This window comes from Nothoprocta perdicaria, unplaced genomic scaffold (genome assembly GCF_003342845.1).
Source record: "Nothoprocta perdicaria isolate Ctin4 unplaced genomic scaffold, notPer1 scaffold_30, whole genome shotgun sequence".
NCBI lineage: Eukaryota > Metazoa > Chordata > Aves > Tinamiformes > Tinamidae > Nothoprocta > Nothoprocta perdicaria.
The window spans coordinates 2348402-2374237 of NW_020455533.1; the positions used below are offsets into that span (position 1 = coordinate 2348402).

General features: G+C 45.2%; 1 protein-coding gene across 1 annotated transcript in view; it reads left to right on the top strand.

Annotated features, from left to right (window-relative positions):
• Window positions 1-10671: 10671 nt before the first annotated feature.
• The window catches only part of CMIP (c-Maf inducing protein), a 119538-nt gene continuing 104373 nt past the window's right edge, over window positions 10672-25836 (top strand). Inside the window, exon 1 of the mRNA XM_026042325.1 lies at window positions 10672-11128. Within this exon, the coding sequence (XP_025898110.1) occupies window positions 10832-11128 (297 nt within the window). The 5' untranslated portion in view covers window positions 10672-10831. The remainder of the gene's footprint in view (window positions 11129-25836) is intronic.

Sequence of the window (25836 nt, forward strand, 5' to 3'; positions counted from 1 at the left end):
TCAGTTCTGGGGCTGTGATTCTGGGAAACGTTGGCTCTTCCTTTCTGCTTGTGTTAAACCATCTGGAAAATACCATTCTCTGAAGCAGAGGGCATTAGAATAACCTAACTTGATGTGGAGACCATCGTATTGCCCATCTGTTTCCCCGTGTTGCTTTCTAGAGAACATCTGGAAGGACCGAATCTTCCATGAGGTCTTTCTGCTTCCAACATGTGACAGACGTTGCTGTGAAGGGCTTCTTTGGGGTTCTGCATGTGTAAGCAGCACCAAGGATGCCAATTAAGGCCCCAGTTAAACACATTTAGGGCTGTGCAAAATCTAGTTCTTGCCAGTCGGGGTGACTCCTATGCAGCTATGACGGGTTTATTCCATTTGCAAGTCAAAACAAGTTTCTCTTCTCCTTTGGAGGTACCTCATTATCAAGATCATCCTTATTGCTACACCCGCTACCCTTGCCTATAATCTTTTGGTATTTGCACTTTCCTGGCACGGTCCTGATGGGCAAAGCAGAGCTTGCATGTGTGATAAGTGTAGCGTAAAGGACTCTTCTTATTAGCACTGGGTGCTGTGAATCATAGGATGATTAAGTGATTTGCCCAAAGCGCAGAGAAGATTTAGTGTTTCTGCACTGTGGTTCCAGGAAATCATGAGTGCCACCAAAATCAGAAATATTACCTAAAAAATATATCAGAAATAGTCATAAATAGCAGAGATTTTGAGTTAATGGTAATAGCTTGAGCTCCAGCATGTTTAATTTTTTTCTTCCATACTCCTGAAAGCTTGATAGCGGTAAAATGGGAACAGAAATCATCATATAATGAGAAGCTACCCAGAAATCTGTAGAACTCTTGGACTCTGGCAGCAAGGCAAGTCTTCATTGGCATATTCTGCCCTTTTCTCTCCTTGCTGTCTACTGAGCTCATCACTAACCAGCAACTGAGTTTGGGCACCCAGTGAGGCTGCTGTGGAAGGAGGAAGCGTGAAGGAGATGAGGCTGTCCCAACACTTGAGCCTTCCTTCCTTTCTGTCCTTGCTCTTTGCTCATCGTTATCCTCGGCTCTGCGGAATCTCTGTGCCGTTGTCCGCGTGGCTCCGAGTGTGGGGACATACCCTGCACTTCTGCTTCCCTGCTGGAGGCTGCGTCGCCGCTTGGGCCAAGTGCAGCCGCCCCGCGCTCGGTTCACATTCCCGGGGCTGGTTGGGAGCAAATGCCGCCGTGCTCCCCTTGGAGGCTCCTTGTACAGCTATTATGCAAAGCCCATGCAAACCTGAGCTCCTCCCGGGGACAGGAGCCGTGCGTGGTGCCCCTTGGATGGCTCAGGGGGCCCTGTCGTGCAGGTTGACAGGCTGCTGTGAGCCACGTCCTGACCTGTCCCCCTTCCCCGTGGCAGAGGCACTGGGTTGGGACACAGCTCCCCACCTCAGCTGTCACGTTTACGCTGGATATTTCTGTGGGACGTGCTCACGCTGCGCTCTCGGCCTCCAGATTTGGGGCAGCTCTCGCGTAACTTTCTTGCCGGGGAAGCCCCACGGGCCGCTCGTAGCAGGTGTGTTGGCACTGCCCGTGTTGGCACTGCCTGCGTTGGCAGCGCTGCACGTTCCCGCCGTGGTTTATCCTGCACAGAGCTCCCTGTGCAGGCAGGTAACCTGCTCCAAGTGCCTCGGCGCCGCATGCGGACAGGCTGTTTCCCAGCGGGGTCATTGCTCAGCAGCTGAACGTGGCTCGGCTGTCCCGGCCCTGCCAAGGCTGATCTCTATCTACGGCTTCTGCAAGGCAAGCTGTGGAATGCGAGTTATTCCGGTGTGTTTGCAGGTCTGTGCTGAGGAAGAGATCCCGGCAGCTTGATGCTTCTGCTTCCCAGTGACTCATGGTGATTGTGCAGGTCGTGTTGCCCCACCGCGCCGAGATATGAAGTGCTGGGGTTTTGCAGGATGCATTTCTTTTGTAAAAAGACACAGGGCAGCCACAGCGCTTGTGTGTTTGCGTGTGTATATGTGATTGTGCCTGTAGTAGGGATGTGGTGTTCCAGTGGTGATCACACCCTGCTTGGAATCCAATTTTTCTTCCAAAAATCTGCCCCCAGATCTGTCACTAGGCAAACAGGGCGTCCCCTCAGGCGTGTTGTGCTGCTCATGGGCTTGCAGAAGGAACTCGTGACTGCAGACAGCTCTGTTAGCGCAGCAAGCTAATGGATATCGAGCTGCTTTCTACGTGCTTTTATCTCAGGTGTGCAGGGTAATCCTTAGCTTTTGCTTAATAACCCAATAGCCAAGGAACGGTGGGAGAATTGCTGGATAATTATACGTTTGTTTGATGGAGTGCACATAAGTGACTGCAAATGCTTGCAAATCTTAATAACTCCCAAAGTTGCGTGCCCGTCGGTCTGGTTAGATGTCCTTTCTGCTCTGCTGCTGAACAAAGGAGGCAATTCTAGCAGTCACCTAAGCGTGAGGGACTCGGTGGCTTCCTTAAGCAAAAGCTGTGAAAAACAGGTAGAAAAGTCTCCCCCAGGCAGCTCTGAGGGGCCTGGAGATGCCCTGGTTCAGCTTCAGTTCCCCCTGGGGACAGGGGTGAGCCAGGAGGGCCGTGAGGAGCATAGGGAGAGCTTGGTTTGAGAGGATGTCGGGGTTCGGACACCTCTGCCTGCCTCAGCCTGGCTGGCGCTGCAGAAACCTCTGCTCACCCCCAGAACCAGCTTCAGAAAACACGTTGCTTCCTCTACCAGTTATCTGGGACTCTCCCATTTTCTGCATTTTTGTACTCGGCTTGACCATGGTATCTGACTGATGTCCAGTTAGTCAACGTGACTAATATTTCTAATATTTGTCACCTCCTGTGAACTAAATATATTCTGAATTTTGTTTACCCTGTAGTATTTCTTTTCCTCTCTGATGTGACTCCTTCCAGGAGGAGGAGAGGGCGGGAGTCCCTTTGTCCTGAGGCAAAATAAATAAAATCTGTGCTCTTGCCATGTTTGGGTCTATATATATCTCTGGTACACAGAGGAGTTATCAGCTTGGGACTTGGCATGCTGAGGGTAAATAAATGAATTTACAGTAAAGCCTGGTTATTGTTTTTGAAGACCTATTGAAAGGAGAAGGCTGCTGTTAATTTTCTCTTGTAATCTCATTTCAAGATGTGTAGCTTGGAGAGGGCTGTGGGGAAGAGGCCTCTAGTTTTATCTCCCCCTCTGGCCTAAAAGCAGGAGGAAGGGGCAGGTCCTTGAGCCCAAATGGGGCAGAAGAAGCTCACAAATGGGGTGGGAGCTGGTGGGTCCTGGCCCGGGCAGGAAGGGGCCGCTGGCCGCGTTGGCCCCTTGGCAGGAGGGAGGCCACAGAGGCGGCCAGAGTGGCTTCCTGCTGCACGCAATGGCCCCAGTTGCCCCGGCCAGCCCAGTGTCGAGGCCCCGCGCGCGGCCGGGAGGACGTGGGGCTGGGGGACACGTCCTGGAAGGAGAAAGCCTGGACGGAATCATCAAGGGGTTAAAGTAGCCTGGATTTCTATAGGGAAGCTAGTCTGTAAATCTCCAGCTGTCTCCGGATTTGGGTCGGGTTTCTCTCCAGTTGTACCCAGCGAGTATTATTTTGTTGCAGTAAATACTTTCATCAGGCCAGTTTTCAGGGATTGCGTGCAGGATCTAGGGCCTCAACTCTTGGATTTCTTTCCCCTCACCTAGGAAGTGCGTGAGAGCCGCAGCCACTGTGACCTGTGTGTGCCGGGGCGAGTGGGAAGGTGAGCAGCATTGCTGCCCTTTGGAGACCTGGACACCAGTGAGAAAATACCTGCTGCTTTCTGGTGTAGACACGTCCACCGAACCGCACCTATTTGGATTTTAACATCCTTTTGTTGTTTTCTGACTCAGAATAACACCCACTCCCTGCAAACTGGCGCTACAGCTGGGAGAATATTCCAAAGATCTACCTCATGGATACAGGTTAGGAGTATTTTTCTCGAGCTCTACTGAAGATTTCCAAGGCAATCTCAAGCATACCTTGGGAAGATTCTCCCTCCCCGCTCTCATCCTTTGGGATCAGATTGCATCTGGCTCCGTTGCTTTGTCAGCCTTTAGATAATTTACTGTTTCCATCTCTTCCAGCATGATCTATATGATCCTCTCCAGGGACACTTTAATGTGCGGAATAAACTCCCTCATCTCCCACACTGAGGCAGATCGTTAACCGTAGCCAAATCTACCCCTTTTTCTCAGTAAATTATCCCTTACTGTCCCCTCCTTCCTTTCTTTGGTTTTAACTAGCAACCTCATGAAATGTCTGACTCCTTGCTTTTTCTAGGGAAAATTTTTAAGCAAAACCACATTGAGAGACCCAGAGCGGCGCAGACTCGCACACCCACCAGCACTGCTCGCTCGCAGACACCAGCAGCCAGCTCACAGAGACAGGCTTAGCGAGAGCTACAGTGACGTAAATCAACACCCAGAAGCATTTATTAAATTACCCAGATATATACACAGAGAGACAGGCAGATGGGTTAAGGCTGCAGTTTTGCTGGGGGATGAACGAAAACAACACTCGAGTGCCCAGGGAAGAGGGTTTGGGAAAAGCAGTGGCAGAAGCAGCACCAGATATTAAAGGTGATGCTTCCATTCACTATTTTTTTTTTAAACTAACTGGCTTAACCTAAGAAATGTCAAATGCTGCTGCAAGCCAAATGTTAACTGATCTGCTCCCATCATTGAGATCGGTGTGAAAACAGTGCAGCAACAGTGCAGTGAATTTCCTCAAATCATTCCCTCTTCCCCAGCCATGAATGATTCCAGGGACTGCGTCCCTAAACGCCTGCCGTTACCTCTATTTGCCCCTTCATACGCAGGACATCCATCCCGCCAGCTTCACTCAACAGCTCCTTCATTTCTCGTCCCGCAGTTAGAATCGGGATATTGTTGGGAACTGCTCAGAGCTTCGGTTTGACTGCAGAGCAGCTGAGAGGCCCCGACCCTGCTGCTGACAGCGCAGCTGGACCCACGCTCTTCCCTTTGGTCCCGTCACCCGCACGGACCTGGATGTGGTAGCAAGTGTCACCTGATACCTGCACCCGAGCCATCGCTGCCGGAGCCAGCCGATCCACCGCTTGCTTTTCTCCGGCAGCTGCAGCACCCCGGGCGCTCGGAAGGGCTTCCTGAAGGGCCTCCAGAGCTTGCGCTGGGCAGGTTGGGCTTTTGCTGCGATCTTGCATCTTTTGGCATCGTATCTTCATGTTTTCTGCAGCCTCAATGAAAAGCTCCACCAGGACGTGCTCCTCTTGGCCTGTTGCTTTCATGTTATGTAAAATAGCCATGTGTACTGGAAGGCAAATTGATACACCATAAAAATGTCTCTATTTTGCAATCTTGTGGTAGCCCAGAAGCTTTGATTTTTGTGGTCAGCCGCAGCCTTGGGCACTGCCAAAACTATCTGTATTTCTTTGTCTATTCTCTTGCCTTTATTTTTTTTCCTGATTATGGTATTTGAGGCGTTTATTCTAGGTACAGAGACCCGCTGTCTGTGTGGGTGAAGGCCACTGTCACTGACCATCTGCTCTCTTTACAGAGCTCTCCAGCGTCGTCTTCATGCTCTGGGGACTGTCAGCTGGGGCCCATCCTAAGCAGATCCCTGCCATTCCTTACCTGCTGTTTCCTCTTGGTCTGCAGAGCCTTCAAAGACATTGTTTCCAATAAATCAGCCATGCCCAGCTGAGGGACAGGTGGAAATTGTTAGTATAATAACACGTGTAATTACCCAACACAGCCAAAGCCCCATTTTTAAAATTTGTATCTGAGAGAGAGCATGAAAGAGAACAGTGTGCTAAACTGATGCTAACTGTGTGCTATTCCTCACCAGCAAATTTGTGGATACAGCAAACTTGCCAATAATCTTGATTCTCTTTCACACTCTGCATTTTTTCCTGATCTTTTAAAAAATAATCTAAGTCCTTCAGCATTTTTTCCACTTCTGATTTCACTTCCCTGCTGTGTTGTCTCAGTGAGCACAAATGCACTTGCCTGATTTCAGACTATCTTTTTCTTTCTTAGCGTTAAGTCCTAACAGTGCATTCTGGATAGAAGAAAACTCACTGCTTAAGGTGTTACCCACTTATGAAACAGCAGCTACTAGCTGGGGATGGAAGGATGAGGTAGCAATAATGTAAACAGTTTAACAGAAATTATGTCTTTTCACCAGGTGACAGTTTTTTCATACATCTGGTTGGAAGTAAGTGCTAAAGTAAGAAAAAGAACAGGAGCCTGACAAGGTTTGTTGGCAGCTCTTTATTTTTCCAGGGCTTTTTCCATGCCTGGGCATGTTGGTAGCCCTAGAAGAAGGTAGAGGTTGGTGAGGGAGCAGCTTGTGGTTTATACCTGCTGTTGTGAAGGGTGGCTGCATGGAGAGGACAGCGGGGATCTTAGCTGCACCGATAGGGAACAGAGGAGGGGAGAGGAGCGGAGCTTTCGGCTTCCCCCTTCGCTTCGTTTCTTCTGCTGGCTTCCTTCCTAACCACTTGTCTGTCTATTTTAGATGCCTCTGCATCTCTGTGTGTTCAAATTAGACTTCAGGCTTCCTCTTGCCGCTTACTGAAGTTCCTTCACCCCAGCAAGTCTGTTCGTGCTCCTTCCATTCAGATACACTTCATGTGCTCAGAGCAGAGCTGCAGCTTCGCAGGATGCACTAGGATCAGCTGAGGCTGCCAGGCTGGAGCCGGGCAGGAGCGCTGTGCACATCAGCAGATGGCAGGCTCCTTCTAGCAATTGATCCATCAGCCCGTTCCTACACACGGACACCTGCACCGGGACATCTCATGACGGCAGGTGGGGAAAAAAGTGGATTTCTGCATCATACAAGTGTGTGTTATGCTGGGAAGGAATCCAGATACCTTTGTGGCCCGTCTGCATGGAGTGCAGTTAGCCCCTTAACGTAATGTATATCACATAGGAGCGGGACACGGTGACCACATGGTGCTGGTATGGAGGAGGAATGGGAATGATGAGATTTCCAAGTTCCCATCCAAGCCTGAAGATGTTCTCCAAAATAAGATCATTAGGCTCAGGCAGGAAGGTGATGAGAAATTTGGGGAAAAGGAAGTGATGCCGGTAAATGCAATATTAGTTTCATGTAAATATCTATGGTCAAATGGTGCCCTAAAGAAGCACTTCCTTCCCATAAAGCATCTATGAAACTGCTCCTTATATGGTGGGAGTTTTTTTGGTTTGCTTTTTGTGCTTGTCTTCTGTGTTATAAGCTAGCTAGGTTTTTAATGTCCATCACTCCTTTTGGGAAACAATCCTGTTTCCCGAGGTTTTGTGTATCCTCCTGACAATGGCAACCAACAGTGGCGGCCCCTCGGGCACTATTGATGCAGCATCTCTTTCATGTTTCATATGTTTGCTCGAATTTGCTGTATTCCCCAGTTTCCCCACAGAATAGTTTTAAAGTATTTTTAACAATGCTGCATTGTTATGAAAATGAGCTGACTAGTGAGTCTGATAGCAGGAATTTGCTCTGAGTCAACAGTGGCCATTTGCAAGCATTGACTAATGAATCCCATAATGTGCCCGGCACCTCGGTGAGTAAGGGAAGAAAGTTCCATTAGCTCCAAAATGCATCCAGGATTCAAATATTAGAGGTATAAATGCTGAATATGAATCCAAAGGACCAATAGTAGCTTTTATTATTATTATTGAGCATCACTTTGAAATCCTGCAGCAGCTACGACACTGCGTGGAGCCCAAAGGGGGACGTTAGGAAGAGCACAAAGCCAGAAAGGCTCGAGTGCAATTTCTTGGGATGTGAGAAGGGGTAGTAGTGTCAGTGTGTTCAGCCTTGGGTCACATTTGCTGCAAACAGCTGTTCCATTTCTCCTGTCCAGATAGGGTTTTTGGTTGCCCCGGCCTGGCAGGCAGTGTGAGGTTTCCTACCTCCATCAGTTCATGTTGTGCTGAGTTGATTTCGGAGAACACCTGCAGCCCTTGGAGAGCAAATTCAGTGAGGGCTGCAAACACTCCGTCCTCTGAGGCCTGGTACTGCTCTGCTTGGCAAGGGCTGCTGGTGGTGGCACTGCCTGGTGCAGAATTCCCCTGGATTTCAACACTTCCATGCTGTGGATGTCCTGGGGTATGCTTCCTCCCAGGTAACACGAATGTGTTCATGGTTATGTTTCATATACAGCTTTGGTTTTTGTTACCTTCTTTTGTTACCTTCAGTGCAAGGTGAGTTGAAAACATGTACTAATTTGCTGGAAAATTCACTTGAAATCACTTTTTACCTGCAGTCCTCCCATTACAAACCGGCTGCCCGGAAGGACAGTTGCAGTGGATTTAAAGCAGTGCATGAATGGGTGGTGAGTTTGCTCAGATTTTCACCCAAATAATGACAGGGGCAGCAGTTCACACTTCTGAAGCGCTGGTGCAGGTCCCTTGTGTGCCAATACTACTCCTGCTGTCACTGCTATTTGTACCAGAGCGGTGCCTCCGGCCAAACAAGAGCAGGACTCCCTTGGACATCCCAGGGACTCGAAGAAACAGCCGGTTCCTGCAGGAAGAAAGCTCACATCAAAGCAAAGAGGTCCTTTTAAATTTTAGTTTAGACATCGGTTTGTTTTTCATAGCAGGTCCACATTTATTTATTTTTTATTTATTTATGAATAAATCTAATTTTATTTCAGTATAATGTGTGTTTCTATCATTCATCCCAAGCAGTAATGTGGGATACGAAGCTTAGTGGGGACAGCCTGTAATGTTCAATGCATAATGACCAGACAGTTCTTTGAGATCAGAAGGTAAATCACTACCAGTGCTAGGAGAGAGTGACATTTTTACAAAGGAATTTTGTCTTACTGTTGGCTGTATCATTCCTGTCATTAAATGAGTATATTCTAACCTTAGCTAAGCTGCGTAATTCTGTGCATCATGCAATAAACTGGCACTTGTGAGTGCTCCACAGACTCCCTGCGTCTTTATGGGTAATTTTGATGCTAGCATTCAAGGAAGGTATCCATAGAGCTTGAAAAGCAATTGATACGTTACTAACATGTGCCTTCGTGCAGGTGTCTAAATAGCAATTCCCATGTCAGCTGCACGCCGGCTGTGTAAGGGGGCAGGCAGCGCGCGCTCCCGGGAACCGCTCCTGCATCCTCCTCGGCGCTCAGCGCTGAAGCTTTCGTGGCAAAGGCTGCCCAGGCCCTGCAGCCACAGCTCAGCGTGCGGGCGGGAGCCTCGGCTGCCTCCAGCGCGGCCGTGGCTGCCGGACGGGAGCATTTGTGCTGGGCCGGCTCGCGGAGCCGCTCAGAGCTGCCACCGCCGCCGTCTCTCCTTGAGGACTGCTGCGCTGAGCGGAGCTGACAGGGCTCCACTGCAGGGACACTGTGGGGGGAAAAGGTCTCCTCGTCACGGGCACCATCCCTTTCCCAGTCTCCCTAAATGAGCGATGGGATTAAGTTTACTACGTTTTATGCTTTGTCCATCAGGTAAACAGCTTCTAATGCCTTGACCTTAGCAACAGCCAGTGAAATGACTTCCACCGTTTAGCAACACGCACACATATTTATTTGGTGCTGCTTGCTCAAAACAAGAACTGGGAAACGAGAGCTGAGTGTCACCACTACCGTTGTCTGCTGGGGGGAAAAGAGAAGAAAAACCACGGAGCGGCGGTGCCATTCCGCTTTGCTCGGCATCCATATTGCACAGAGCCGGACACCAGCCCCAAGGTGCCGGGGGCGCTCCCGTTTCCGCGGGTTCCGGGGGGCAGCGGGCGCCCGCTCCCTCCTGCCCCGGGGGCCGCGCGCTCGCTCGGCGCTGAGGTAACCGCGGCGGGGGGGGCCCCCCCCCCGGCGGCGCGGGGGGGGGGCCCCCCCCCCCCCCGCGCCCGGGGGGGCCCGGGGCGGGGGGGGGGGGGGGGGGCTCCCTCCGCGGGCGCGCAGGTGCGCGCGGCCCCGCCCGCCCCGGGGCCGCCTCCTCCGCAGCTTCCCTCCCACCCTCCCTCCCTCCCTCGCTGCTTCCCGCGCGGGCACCGGGGGGACGGGGCGGGACCGCCGCCCCGCTCGCGGCCGCGGAGCTTCCCGCGCGCCTCGCGCCGCGGCCCCCTCCGCGGCCATTGACGTCAGGGAGGGCGGCACGTGACCGCGCGGGAGCCAATGGGCTGAGGGCGGCGCGCGAGGCTCCCGGGCGCGCTCGCCCCGCGCCTCCCGCTCCTCCTCCTCCTCCTCCCCCCGCGGCGGCGGCGCGCGCGGGCGGGCGCGCTCGCGCGCACTCACACGCACCCGCGCTCACACTCACACACCCCACGCGCGCGCACCCCCACGCAGGCACCCGCCGGCGCGCACACGCACCCATCTACATGCCCGCGCGCGCGCCCGCCGCACGCACTCGCGCACACGCCCCGGGGGGAAGGAAGGAGCCGCGGCCGGACGCCCCGCAGCCCCCGCCGCCGCCTTTTGTCTGCTGCCCCCGCCGCCCGCCCGCCCTCCGCGCCGCTCCGCTCCGCGCGCAGCCGCCCGGCTCCATGGATGCGGCGCGCTGAGAGCCGCCGCGGCGCGGGGCGCCCGCCCGAGGACACAGCTGAACTTTGAATAAGGATTTTTTTTTTTTAATCGTCTCCCCTTCCCCCCTTTATTTTTTTTTTTTCATTTTTTTCTTCTCTGTGGCTGAATCCCTTCCCCCATCTTTTTTTTTTTCTTTTTTTTTTTTCCGCCTGCAGCGTGTTTTAGTCTGCTGTGTGGGGTTGGATTTCATTTTTTTATGTGTATATATATATATCTATACCTAGCTAGCTAGCTCTCCCACCTATAGGAACCTTCCTCCGCGAGGCGGCTCGCGCCGAGCACGATACAGCCCCGCAGGCTGCTATGGATTTTAACGGCAGCTCCGGCGGGGGCAGCGATCACAGACAGCTCGAGGAGAGCAAGCCGCTGCTGGGGGAAATGTCCGCGACGGAGGGGAATAAAATGGGTGCTGCTCCGTGCCGGCGGGCGCTGCTCCACTGCAACGGCATGAGGTACAAGCTGCTGCAGGAGGGGGACATCCAGGTGTGCGTCATCCGGCACCCCCGGACATTTCTCAGCAAGATCCTCACCTCCAAGTTCCTGCGGCGGTGGGAGCCGCACCACTTGACCCTGGCGGACAACAGCGTCGCCTCGGCCACGGTAAGAGGCGCCGCGGGCCCCCAGGCCGCCGCCGCGGGGGCTGCGCGGCCGCCGCGGCCGTTGGTGCTGTCGCTGGCGGCCGTTGGTGCTGTCGCTCGCGGCCGTTGGCGCTGAGGGGGCGCGCGGCGGCCGCGCTGCCCGCAGTGTCTTTACATACATATACATATATATACATGTCCGTGTATACGTGTGTGTGTGGGGGGGGGGTGTAATAACTTAAGGGGAAATCAGGGCACTTTGTGGCAATTTTTGCCGCGCTCCCCAAGCGCCTCCCTCGCCCTGAGCTGTGTGGGGCTGTGCTGGGGGGGCTGCCTTGGGGTGAATCCTAAAGCGCCCTGTGGCGATTTGCCATCTTTATAATCCTGCCGATGCTTAATCTTGCACTTACAGCTTTTATTATTATTATTATTTTGACCAAATCGATTTATTTTTACCGCCTGGCCCCCCCTCCCTGCTAACGCTGACAGGAATCCGGGCTCGAGCGGTTCCTTTCCCAAAGCCAAGCCTGCAGATGCCCACGGACATCTGGGCAAAGTTGGAGGTGGGGAAGGTAGAGGATGCTTCTAATTTGGAAGCAAATGCTCGGGTTTTGCACGGCAGCTGCCCTGCTGTCTTTCAGGCCTTGTTTTGGGTTCGGATTTGGCGGTCGCGTATCCTGCCCAGACGCTGACAATGTGGTCTTAAAACATGGAGATTCCTTCAGGGTTTTCCTCCTAGTGGAAAATAACGCAAGAGGAAAACGTACGGCCGTAATATCAACAGCAGTCGGAATGTGCAGAGGCAAATGCAGGCTTTAAAAATGTGATTTATATTTACGGGTATAACTTAAAATTCCACTGGGCAATATTACTGGAACATTTATACTATGTGATGTGGCTACACCCAGATTTAGTCTGGTAGCAATTAACACAGCTCACAAAACATGTTTTACACCGATTTATAACCATACAGAACTTCGGTTACGCTCTTTTTTTTGATTTATATGCAAATATCTCTTTTTTTTCTGAATGGTTTCATTCCGGCCTTCCTACAGGACGCTCCTGACATGAGAGTGCAAATTGGCTTTTATGTAGGTTTCTATTAATGGTGGATTTAAATAGGTCTCAGCCAGCCTGTGATGTGCTTGGAGTTTTTTTTTTTTTTTTTTTTTTTTAAACACTTTGATATGGAGACACGTAGTAAGTGTCTCTTCTGCATCATGCTCTGCTACAGACTATTCAAAGCAGGTTTCATTGGGAGCTGCTTTAACCTTCAGGTAGGCTGGCTGCCTGTTGGCTCCGAGTTCCCCTTTGGTGCTTGCAAAGCTGCCACAGTGAGATCTTCACCTGTAGTTTCCACCAGACTGTGGAAGATGTTGCGAGGGGAATGTCCTTCTTTGAAGGAACTGCTGTAAAACGGGAGGACGAGTCAACGCTGGAGAATACCTGAAAAGACACGAGCACGAGTAGTTTTTGCAGTTCGTGGTTCTGGTAGGACACCATCCGTGCAAAGGGGAAGTTGAGTGTCCTGGCAGTAGCCATAACTGATTACTGCTAAAAAAAAAAAAAAAAAAAAAAAAAGACACTGGCGGAGAGAAATGGGATTCTGCTACAGACATTAATCTCTGTAATACAACAGTGCTAGACGTGAAGCTGTATTTGTACAGGAGACGTCGAAATCTGCATCTGGCAGTGTCACCAAAGAGACAGTCGCTGAAAAAATTGAGAGAGTCCTGGATGGTAGTGCTTTAATTAAAATGTGGTGTGTTTTCATTCCTCATTATTTTGAGTATGTGAGTGGCAAGAAGATACCAAAGCACTGTACGTACCACTGTAGGCTCCATTTTTGAGCAGTGCTCTTCGTGCTTGGTCTTGCGCCTTATCATTTTTTTCCAGCACTAACTCACCAAGTAAATACAGCGTTTACAGAAATATCTGTTCTCTATTATTTCAAGTACTGTCTTTGATTTCTAGGGAGTAACTAGGGGACAAGGGTAAGATCCAGGTTCACTCGCTGCCTGAACGTGTGGATATCTTTTTGACGTCATATTGAGCTTTTCCTCTCTTGTACCTGCAAAGGTGTGATTTAAGCAGAATATATAGAATATAGAATACTTACAATTAAAAAAGTCAAAGTGGAAGGTGGACATAGTATCAAAAATACCTGAAAACCTCGATAGATCTTTAAATATAACTAGCTTGGTTTGCAAGAGCTGTAGAAAAATATCCATACCTTCCATTGAAAGTCTGAGCATTGGGAACATTCAGCAGTTATCACAAGGTCATTTTTATACGTAGTGCTTTCCACAATCAAGGTACTTTATGAACAGCCACTAATTAATCTTCGCATCATCCCTTTGCAAATCCTCTGGCACGACGAGTTTTACTGCATTCTGTACAACATGAATAAAATTGAACAGGAAAATAACATGGCTTTGTTTTGCATTTGAAAGCAAAAGCTGTAATGACAGCTAAATCCAGATCTGAAGAATTATGTCCGTGAATACCGTGGATAAATTGTTTGTTAATTCTAGATACTTGCCATCCTTTGTATGGACACTTGATACATACTTGAATTGAAGTCTTTCCACACAAGCTCTTTCTTATCATACTGGGGCCACAAAATAGCAATTAGCATTACTTTGTATGTTGATTATTCACAGGTATTTCTTTCCACTGATAGATACTGTGTATGCCCACATATAAATAACATTAATGAGACAATACCTGCAGTTTCTTTTGCAAGAGGTAATGACTTCCGTTGTTTAATTAGGCAGTTATATTTTATGTCTGGCAAGATAGTTCTCCTTAGCGGGAACACTGCACAGGAATGTAAAGGCAGAAGTGTTTAAGCTATCTTATTCCTAAAAAAATGTAAGGAGGAAAAATAATTTTCTGTACAATAGGCTTTCCTAACTGTATCAGAAGTGACTTTAAATTAAAATAACCCTGTATGAATCAAAAAAGATTAATAACATTAATTACATTCTGAATTAGTATTCATGCTTAACTAATAAATGGAAATGTATTAGCTCTTACAGTGGAGAACTTCTTAGTTTAGGTATTTGGACTTGATTTACATATTATTTTCATTGTTTGCTTCACTTTTCTCATCTCTCGAAGCTTGAGTTACTTAGGAATAGTACAATTTCACCATTACAGTTTGCCCAATACTCATACATCTTGTATAGGCTTTTATTGTGGTGCTGGTAAAGGTTGTTTTTTTTTTAATTAAATGTCAAAGTCCCAGTAGGAAGTTTCGATATTTACAAACTCTGTTTGCCAGACAACAGCTTGCTGGGGAATGAACCTGACTTTCTTCTCCATGGGAAGAATAATGTTTGTTTTCATAAACACTTACGAAATCCAAATATAGTGCCCTTGCTATATGTGTATATATATATATATATATAGAAAATTTTTTTAAGTAGGCTCTAGACTGGCACAGTTTGAAGGGCAGCGATAGTAAAAAAAATAGACGGAAATAAAAATCCCATTTAATAGTCCTTTTCTGAGTTCTTGTGTGAAGAAGACGCTGTCGCTATCTTCAGCAAAAATGCTAGAATTCAGTTGTAAATAGCAGTAAGGTGGCAGGCATAACTAAACTTCTGTGCTTTTAATATCCTTTTGCCTCATCTCTTTCAAGTCTCTGCTCTTTTCTATTTTATTCTGTTTATTGCAGCAGTTGGGAATAGATGCTTGGGACAGTGGTTTTTAAAGTACTGAGCTACAAGGAAGACTTGAGCTATAGATGGGCAGCAGGAGAAGAATAAATAATTTTTGCTAGCTCAGGATGACCTCTCTAATTCCCATCTGGGAAGATAGGACATAATTGAGACCATGAAGTTACTCATTAATATCCCTGAAGGAGGTGGAAAGTTTGGCTTTTTATATCTGTTTCACATTTCTTGGCTTCGGCTTTATGGGTAAGGTTAATATAATATAACGTTATAGTCAAAGCTGATGACAGCCTTGAAAAGCTTTGGGTTGCTTTTAAATCTTGTTCTGTGCAAAAACGCTGTATGAGGACAGGGTTTTATTGACAAAATAACTTATCAGAAATATTTTAAAAGTAAGAACGTAAGTAAATAATGTCGGAACCTCCATTTATGTTTTTCTAGCAAAAATGATCATATACAGTTTTAAATGAGGCAGGGTTAAATGATCTGTTCTGAATAAGACAAGTGGAATAGAAAATGGTGTGTTGATTGCTTTTTCAAAATTTCAGTAAATCTGCTAGTGTATTTCGTCACTCTATTACATGTTCTTTTCCTTCCTTCTTCTTGTACAGACGGAGCAAAAATTCCTATCAAATAAGACCTTTGTTTACTTTAGCGCAGGTTTCTATTAGTTAGAAAAACACGCTTTTAAAAATTAAATTTCCCTCAAAAAACAATTAGCTCAAAGGGGAAACATTATGCAGAACTAAGAGGTTTCAAAACAATCTTATAAAGAGATTTTTTTAAAACCTCCCTGAAAACGGAATGCCATACCATTACCCAGATTCTAAATAAGATGGTAATGATTTTACCTCCCATAGTAGTAGTAGCAATAGTAAAATAAACACTGTTCAACAAACCAAATGCTGGCCCTTTGGTCCTATGCTGAGTGAATTAAAACTGGCTTAATTGCCCCCCTTCATTGCACCTAACAAATAAATATGAACACGTAAATAACTCAGCAATTTAAGATGATTTCTTTTCAATCCACTGTAAAATTGGAGTGCTGAATTACAATACAATTTGTTTTCTTTGTTTTGTAGTGAAACTGATTTTCTCATTTGCTAAGAAGTAGCACATGTAGGTTTTAGGTGTACGTCTTTTTGTCTCTTCTGAGTATCATGTAACCCTGTTGGTAACCCTCTTGCCATCTATCAGATATTTTTGTCAAGCACATCAGAAAAAGCATTTAAAAAATGTGTATTTAATATTTAATTTCTACGCAACCCTGGATATTTTAGATGTTTTGCAAACTGAGGCCAAATTATCCCTGTAATTTATGCTCTTGAAATTTAGATTCTCATTTCAGTTCATCTTGAGGGATGACATACATCTATAGTAACAAAAACTCTATTTTCTTTATAACTCATGGATTTAATGGGTTATTCTGTTGTGACAACTTATTGCTGTATTAATCCATAGTTAGATGTTAGAAGAAAAGTAAAGCTAAAATGGTATTTCTTTATAACTTTTTCTAAGGTCTGAGTATTTAGTTGCTGAAGTGGTCAAAAACACAGTTTATTTGTAAGTCAGCAATGTTAAGGTATGTGTTTATATGTCACAGGGGTTATATAAAATATGAGAACAGAAGCTATATTCATTGATAGAGTGAGAGCTCTTAAGGCCATTAGTGTTAACACCTAGCCAGCGAATTTCATATGTTTAGGACCGTAAATAAAAAGGATACTCAGAAATACTTGTGCTTCAGTTTTCTTGTTGGCCGCAGAGTACCAATGTTGTGGTAGCCACTGTGCTGGTCGTAGTCCCCGTGAGACTCCTCATCGCCTTAGTCACACTGGAATAGCTAGCTAGTGATGGAAAGAGTTTGCTAGATCATCTCAGATGGGCTATGGGCCTTTTAGGAAAGGGTGTACCCAACATGAAAAGAATGTTTGTTTTTCAGAGGTAAAAGGCTAAGGTCAGAGTCCCAAGTGTGTTCATGTTTGGATTTACAGACTTAGGTTTGAATTATTAGGAAATGTAGAAAAAACAGAGGCTTAAGCCTTGGTCTCTCCAAAGGCACTGGCAGAATTGTGTGTGTTGAGGAACGTTTCGGAGGAAGGAGATGGATGGTTAGTATGTTGGGGAGGAAAGATCTTTGAATTGTTTAGTTTGTTGCATGTAATTTAATTATATTTTTGAAGGTTGTAAATAGTATGTGAGGTTTAACGCAGTGCAACAAAATGGCTTCTCATTTCCTTGTATCTTCTGCATTAGCAAGCAGAGCCGACCTACCTAGACGTTTGCTTATCTCCCCACATAGGGTTTATGAAGGAGGAAATCTACCTCAACTTGTTCAAGCATTCTGGAGGCTTTAGAAATAATTCCATTGTGGCTACCAAGGGTAGACTGCGGCATGTTTATTAGTGTTTCCAGCACTGCTAGTTGCATTAGTTTTGTTCTGTGTCTGTAGATGATTATAGAAACGTAGTGTTTAATTCCATATGTAATTGTATGTTTGATGATTAATATATTGACCTGTGTGATCCATAGAGCGCACTTGTGCACATACACGCCCCGAGTAGAAGCGCATTTGCACTGTCTGATGGTGCAGCGTCGTTGGCAGCAGTGCTGCCTTAGGTAGTCCTGCCCCGCGCCCTGCTCTGCGGCTATGCTTGTACCATGTTGCTCTTTTTAGTACTAGAGGATCTTTACAGGGCAGAACCAGCTGGTTTGTCTCTGGTTCTTTCCATACTTCTGTCCTCTTTTGTCTGGATCAAGGAGCTGATCAATCCACTGCGCAGTCTACCAAACTGTTGAGGAAGAAGAATGGGCAACGCGGTATTGCAGCCCAAATCAATTCTTAAATCATTACATAAAATTATCCTGTTTTGCGCAATATTTTAGAATGCCAGGGCAATACCAGGAAAGGGAAAAGGCTCTTGTAAAGCATATATTACAATTGAACATGCCAAAGCTGAGTGAAGTTTTAGCTTTTGCTGTTGCAGAGAAAAAAAAAATGAAATCAGCACCAGATGCCAAATTAAAAGGTTTTCACTTTATATGTTTAAAAATTATTAGAATTTAAAATTATTGTTTTGTGGACTTTGTAGCTAGTACTTCCAGTAGTTACACTTTGAACATTTGCAGTGATTTCCTTGACTTTCTTAGGCCATCACGTGACTGATGGGATAGGGGCAATAAGGTGAGAAATGCACAAGCAAATAAACCTCATCAAAGCATAACATGCTAAGCGAAACATACAAAAGCACAGGCTGTGTAGTCCAGAGTATATGGTAAAAACGGGTGTTTTTTTGTTTTTTATTTTTTTATTTTTTAGTGTTCTATATGATTTTAAACAACTTTATCCTTTTTCCTCTTTTTGAGGTACTTGGTAGAAAGGCTTCTGTTTTCTGGATATAAGGATATCTACTAGGATAGATGTGTGGCTGTTACTAAATGAGCAAATGAACTAAAGAAACTCGTCAAGCTGCAGCGACTAAAATATGATGTGGAACATGGGGCTGTGGCTCCGCTGGAAGCAGCCGGTACCTCGAGCATGGGGGTTGCCGTTCATTGTTCAGTGGTTAATGGCAGAATATACAGCTTAGGGAGCCAAAAAGGTCCCCTTAGAAGTTCACTGTGCAGATCTCAGATTGGTCCCCGTTTGGTAGCAGTGACAGACTCTACCTTCGTGCTTGTACAGCTCTATGCAAAGCAGAGCCCCAATTTTTTCATTTGGTTGGCAGATTTCTAGCTTTTCAGTAGCCTTTACTTGCATGAATGTCTCTTTTAGGGGAGAGAGACTTCATGGAAATATTCCTGCTAAATAGCAACGATTTGTATACTGATCTTGGTGCACACATTTTGTGCTAACATTTAACCATCATTAAAAGTTAGAACGTGGTGCGATTTCTGTGTGTAAAACTAGCAGCAACGAAATTGTGAATGAGGGCTCCTCACCAGAGGTGATAGCGCTGGTAATGAGAGCATTTAAAATATTAAAGGTGTAGGAGGTTCTTAGACTCTGCACCTCTCCTGGAATTCCTGTTGAGTGAAGCTGGAGAAAATGTAGGCATGGTTTGTTGCAATGCATTAACATTTAATTATCAAGAAAGATTGTGGTAGGTCAGCAAATGTAATTACCAATAGAGGAGGTTTTTCTTTCTTTCTTTTTTTTTTTTTAAATTCACAGCCCCACACAGGTAAAAAGTCAAGGTGCTGTGGAGCAAAAGGGAGGCAACCTAAGAGCAGCAACCTGTGCTGCTGTCAGGGATTCGGCGCAAGGCGATCCGCCTTCCGGAGCTGCCTGGGTCAGGCTGCACCAGGGCGCGCACCCGGCTCCCTGAGAATTCCCGGAAAGGTTCTGCCAGCCTTGCTGCTCTGCTGGGGCCGCCGCCGCCTTCTCCTCCCCACACAATGGAGGTTTATTCGGGAAAAAACCCTCCTCGCTGCATCCCGGTTTGATAGAAACATTTGCCCTTGCTCTGCACTTACTGCTTTATAGAGAGAGGGTGATTCTGATGCTGAAATTAGCTGGAACTCCACTGCGGTGCGTTGTTCTAGCCGAGGCGTGTGTGGGAATCCCCCGGAATCCTCCCAATCCTGCTCTCTGGCCCCAAGAAACACAGGAAGATGTTGCTGCTTTTGCTCTCTGCCTTGGTTCTCCCTTACGTAGGCATTCCCAGTTGGGAGGCCGTGACGAAGTGGGAGGTTGAAGACCATACATGCCTTGTATGGACCCTTTTTGTGTCTCTTTCCCTTTTCTGCCCCAAAATATCAATTATTTCAGAGATTAAGGCTTCTGTCTCTTCAGAGCATGTTGTGGTTTTCTTAAAGGTCTAGTTCCTGTAACTGAGAGGTTGCAAGGTTTTCTCATTTGAGTGAAAAAATACAAAAGGAAAAATTGCTTTTGTTCTTATTAAGAAGAGTAATAGCCAATACTTCAAAAAAGAGAAAATAATATTACTGTATCAAACTCTTGACCTCTAAGCTAACTTAATGATTTTAAGGATGGGGATTTGGAATGCTTGCAACTATCAGAAAAGGACTTTTGCTTCTTGGATTTCGACTGGTTAAAGAAATGCTGAATATATATATATTCTCCTTTAAAAAATATGTTATTCAAATGTTGAATCACACAGGAATAGATTCAGATTTTGTAAGGTTCATTTAGAAAGATGTCGCACATGGTGCAATAAATGTTGTCTGAAGAAAGCTGGGACCAAGTTAAATTAGAGACTAATTTTTTAAGAATACATAATTCCCTATGTTTTTTCTTAGGCCTAAAGAGAAACTGAGTTTGCAAAGGGTATTCAAAAACAATGTTTGTTTTTTTCCTTATAAATCAATTACATGCATTTTGAAGTGTGCAAGTCTACAACTGTCGGTGTTTTTGTGCTGTTAAGGCCAATATAAGGCAAGAACTTTGTAAACAGAAACTATCTCCATCTCATTTTATTTTTCTTTATGGTTACTTAGCATCTAACTGAAATCCACATTAGATAAATGCACGTACAGGTAGACAGTTCTGAACGTTTTTAGACAAAGTCTTTGTTTTTCTTAAACTTCCCAAGTATAACCATGGCATGTTCCCAGCAGAATATTTTTACCCATGCAGAAAGAGTTTTCTCAGTGGTCCAGTCGTGATATTACGGTGTTTTATGTGGCAATGTTCCTTTCTTCTGGTCTTTGTCTGTTTTGGGTATTTTGATTATAAGCTTTTGGGATCAGCAGATGTCTCGTAACGCGTCTGGTTCCTGTTATAAAGGGGTCCTATTGTCCCACAGCGTTCCGTTTGCTGCCGTAATGCAGTTAGTGCACGTTGTGGGCAGGCTGTATCTTGGCTATATCTATGCAAGCATCTAAAATAAGACTAGAATGACCATTTTCATGGAAGCCATTTTCAGGGAAGGAGATTATTAATACTAAAGTAGAAACTGCTTTTAGAACAAGCATTTCTGAAACATGCCTACTGGAATCAACCTGTTAAATCAAAATATAAAGCCTATTTTATGTATGTACATGTATTGTGTGTGTGTGCATATATATATATTTCCCCCCAAATATATATGTTTATAGAACTATCTGTGAACAAAATAGAATTTTTGCTTTTGTCTTTTAAAGCAACCAGAAAACATGATTTTTGGATGACAGGTTAATTATTTAATAAATTTGGGGATTTCATCTTCACTAGCGTTCCCTGGTCTGTGGTTTACTGGGAGAAAGGAGAGACCAAGAAATGGAGATCAGACTTTTCAGATGTGTCTGCTACTGTTGGAAGGCTTCACTTCCAGGTCTGTTTTGGAAGTAGTGCTTGTCTGTAGTTCCCAAGGGTTTCTCAGAGGAACCCCAAAAATCAGTTGAATCTCCTGATTGTGTTAACTCCTGTGCCTTGCCATAAGGCTCGTAGTAAGTCAGTAGCAGAGTTGAAGCAGAAGCAGTTTCCTTGCTCTGAGCAACTTCCAGGCCACATTGTGCTTTTAAGGGTTTATTTGAAATTGGGGAAATTATGACTGATAGCAGAGTGTGGCCTGTGGTGCCATTCTCTTCTTACTACCTTCCAGTCTTCTTTCATATGTGAACGATTTGCAGTTGGCCTCTTAAAAAATATAATTACAGAGGTATCTGAAAATATTGCACTTCCACCTATAGTGATACACTGTTGAAAAGACAGAAAGGAGAAAGTCATGTGGACACTTAAATAATTAATCTGTGAGCCAGTTTCAGATGGCATAAACAAATGCAGCTCTGCTTTTTTTTCCTATAGTTAAGCAGTTATTCTAGTTGGGTATCTGCGCGTGGAGTTGTTCTTGGCAGTGGAAAACACTGTTGTATGAAAGCAGATTTCTTTGGCCTGGTTGTTCGAGTGCCAGGTTGGGCATTTGATGTCAGGGACTGCGAGCTGTGACTGGATAGATGCTCTGGCTGCAGGAGGTTTGTGGGGTAGGTATGTGAGATACGTGCTCAGGGAAAGAACCATGTCCTTTAGCTCACAGTGACATACGCGAATTATTTATGTGTATAGGGAAACAGGAAACTATCATATGATAAATGAGGAAAATCTATACAATTATTGTAAATTGCTACCATTACTGAAGAGGTTATGGTAGCATGATTACATGACTGGAAAAGGAGCTTCAACTCATTCAGTTTGGGAAGAATACTTCCTCGCGTGTTCCTTTAAAAAAAAGGAATACTGATTGTGTAGTAACAGCCTAAAGTCATGTTACCTGTCCTTTTTATTATGAAAATACAATACCACCATTTTTCCCCCAGTATATGCAAGTGAGGAGCATTGATGAAAGCTATTAGGAAAGTGCAAATTATTAACCATTATATTTTTATATTTTTAATTTTCTTTCAACTCTTTCCAGTTCTTTGGGGTCTTCTGGTTTATTTGTCAGTGTTTTTGTGGTGACTTTGGAGGAAAATTTTTGCATATTTAACTGGTAGCTCCTCTTTAGATAGCTAGTTCTTTAGAACTACCTCTTCTAGCCTGTTCTAGAAACATTGAACAGCCTTTTCTTCTTTTCCCAGAAGAGTAAATAACTTGAGCAGAGTCCTGGTGCTAAATATTGCATCTACTTTGCAACAAAGTAGGATACTGAGGATACTGAGGAAAACTGTGAATGAAACAGGAAATAAAGCTGGAAAAGTTTGAAATTAAATGTGCAGGACCAGACAAGTACTTTTGTACTGCATATTAACATAGCCTTTCTAAATAACCTCTTTGCTTTTGGAGCCGAGCATTTCCCTAAAGACACTAATGTCTTCTCCCCCAGTGTTAGGGCAGGAGAAATTATTGACATTGAGAAATATTACTACTTAAGCTTTTTTTTTTTTTTTTTTTTTTTTTGTGCTATGTCACTGTGTCACTTGGAATTAATCTTTTCTGATCTGTTGTAAGTTTGTAAGTTGCATCAAATGACCCCAATGACTGGGATTGCCTAATGTACTTTAAATCTGGCGAAATCAAATCTGTTGTGGGAGCTGACCATGTATAAAGCTGTTCCCTCGTGGAGATAGATGACACGGGAAAGTACTGAACTCTTCTTCGTGCTTGCCAAATATAGGACAGATTCTCTGTTGGCTTTAACCTGCAGTGAGCTTGGTTGATTTTAAACCCGTGGGGAGTCTGGGTTGAAGCAACACTGACTATTACTCATTTTGTACATGTTGTGCTTGCTCTGCGTATTCAGTGGAGTGCAGTAGGGCCTGGGTGGGCTTACAGGGGGTGGAGGGGAAGAAAGGAAGCCATGGTTTGAAATGCAAACAAAGCAGCTGAATTTGGGGGAACTTGTCCCTGTGCTTCAGCTGAGAAGGGAAGTGCTCGAGTTAGCGGCTGCAGCCAGCTTCTAACCAGGGCCTGTTGGCTTATCTTGTAGGGATATGGGCTAGAGTGCAGCTTCTTAGTACTGTGCAAACGTGTCCTGCCCTTTGGGAGCAACCTGCAGTGCTTTTGAAGCTTAGATTATGTAGACTAAGAAAACGCTTGAATTTGATGTGTTGCCTGTCTCTTAGTTTCTCCAACTTGTTTTAACTGGGATAAAGATGTGATGTTTTGCTGTGTTGCCTAGATTGCATGTCAGGGGTTTTGAATGTTGTGTCTTGTTGCTTTTTAATTTTCTGATCAGAAATGGGAGAAATTAACTAACTTGTGTATTTTTCTGCCTGTACAGCATGTACCTGTATATCTTTTGAGAGCTATCTTGACACTCTTGTGAATGATCTAAAGCTCCTGCTGTGCTCAGATTTCAGGTTGCCAGATTTGTTTTTTTCTGCATTTATAAGAAAATCCTGTACAAACAATGCTCTGCTGTTTCCAAACGCTGCACACTTTTCCCCTTTGCTTCCTGTTTTTGTAGCATGTGTTTGTGAAAAGAGCTTGTCGTCTTTGCGCTGGAGTTAGCAGGAATGTGAGTGCATTCAGTAACAGCCACTGCGTATCCCAGAACATGCGGAGCCGAGTTGCTCTTTAGGAGGTATCATTACATTTTAATTGGGGTAAGACTAAATTAAAAAAGACCTGTGCACGTAAAAGTGAAAGCACACGCAGTGTTAGATCATGCAGTCATGAGCTTGTTATTTCCCCTGCCCCCGAGTATGCAAGCCAGTTAGTAACCTAGTGATCTATACATGAGGCTTTAATTGGATATATGCCCAGAGTGTGGATTAATATGGAAAAGTTATAAAGCCATGGGTTCACAACCTTTATTTGACCACATGAGCACCGTGTGCATGATCCCATGTGGAATGTTTGAGGGATCCTTAAAACAAAGCAGTGTCTTCATATATTTGTTCAGATCCGTTTGCAAACCAGAGTATACCGAGGTTGATGTCTCTGTGCTAATGTGAGTAGACTTTGATTAAATAGTACTTAATCACTGTAATATTTGTTTCATGTTTCTCAGCGCCTTAAATGGGGCAGAGGTGCATCTGTAGCCTCTTTTTAATTTACCTGGCTTAGGTTTTATTTTGAAATGTTGAAGTCTTCTTTTTATGATTGGGTATAATTTTGGCCTACTGGGAATAGGGGGTTGGGAGAGGCTCTCCTGCAAGGTGAAAACAAGCAGATGTCCTGACTGCAGCTGGCTAGAGATGAATCATTTCATATAAACTTGCCTGAAGAACATGATCTCTCACTATAAACCTATACTCCAGAGGGAAGGGAGAATCCCCATTAGTCAATGACATCTGCCTGGCCTAAAATTCCAGTGTTTCTAGTTTGGAAACCTCATAAAACATATACAGACACCCAGATGTATACAGTAGAGGATTTTTCAAATTTGAATACAGTTGTAGCACAGTTTTTGTATCTCCTCTTGCTTTTTTTTTAGTGAAAATTACAGTATACCTAAATGAATAAATAACAATAACACCTATAGCCACCCCAAAACAGTTAAATAATCATGAGGTGCCTTCTGAAGTGGGATAATATTGTACTAAAGAGTTTGGCAGCTTAGCAGAGCCCTGGTGCTGACCTTTCTCAACCTTTGTGTGATGGAGAGCAGCGAGATGTGTATCACAAAACTCTCTTCCTCTCCCTTCAACTTCCCCATGACTTTCTGGAAAGGACTTGCATGTTAGAAATGACAGTGGTTCCCCAGGGCCTCTCTGTGGGACGACTCAGAGCTTGGTCTTGTGTCTGGGTCCCACAGTGACCTACTGATGCTGTTTTCTTCAGCCTTTTCTAGCCCATTCCTCCCACAGCTTACGGTTGGTACTCGTACTGCTTCTGGGCCAGTTGAACTTTGCTGTTGTTTGTAGCTCTAGCATTGGAAATGCCCAAGTCGCCTGCAGTTCAGTTCCGTTGTTGTTTTATTCTCTTTACCATCTTCCAAGTAGGGTATGGCACATTCTTTAGTTGTTCCCTGATGGTGGGATGGAGACGGTATCTCTTATAGCATGTGATCTAATCATTAAGAGAGGAAAGCTGAAGGTACTTAGATACTTGCAGAAAATAAGATAAAATTAAACTTTTGGGCAAGTATTTTCAACGTATGACTCTAACAAGAGTCTAGTTCGCAATTGCTTGGAATAGCCCTCATTTTTTTCCCTACATTTAAAATATGGGTGTTAAAATGAGTCATTCTTGGGGATGTGGCAGTGGGAAAGAGGCGTTGTTGTTGCAGATAATTCCCTGGAAGTCACCTTTATTCATGATACGGTAAATAAAGGGATTCAGGAGCAGCATAATATCCCATCACTACATTTCCTCATCAGGAAGCTGGGAGTCTTCCTCTTCCAGAAAATAACAGGAGCTTTTGATTTTTAAGTAAATCTTGTCTTCGTAAGAAGAGGATATAGATTACCCAACATACTATCCTGTATTGAACTTATTAGCCATGTAGTTTGAATTAATTTTTTTTTGCAGTTCCGGCAACTGTAGAGGCAGAAGCAGCTGTCTGTAAAGACATACGTCTCTGAGGGCACAGGAGTGAGCAGTGGAGATGAGGAGGGGACTGTTTGTGGCCTGTTTCTTCTGTGAAGTGCAGCAGAAGGATGGATGCTTCCTGTTTATAACCGATTACCATCTGCGCCGATTACAGTGGTCTCAGAAGAAGTGGCA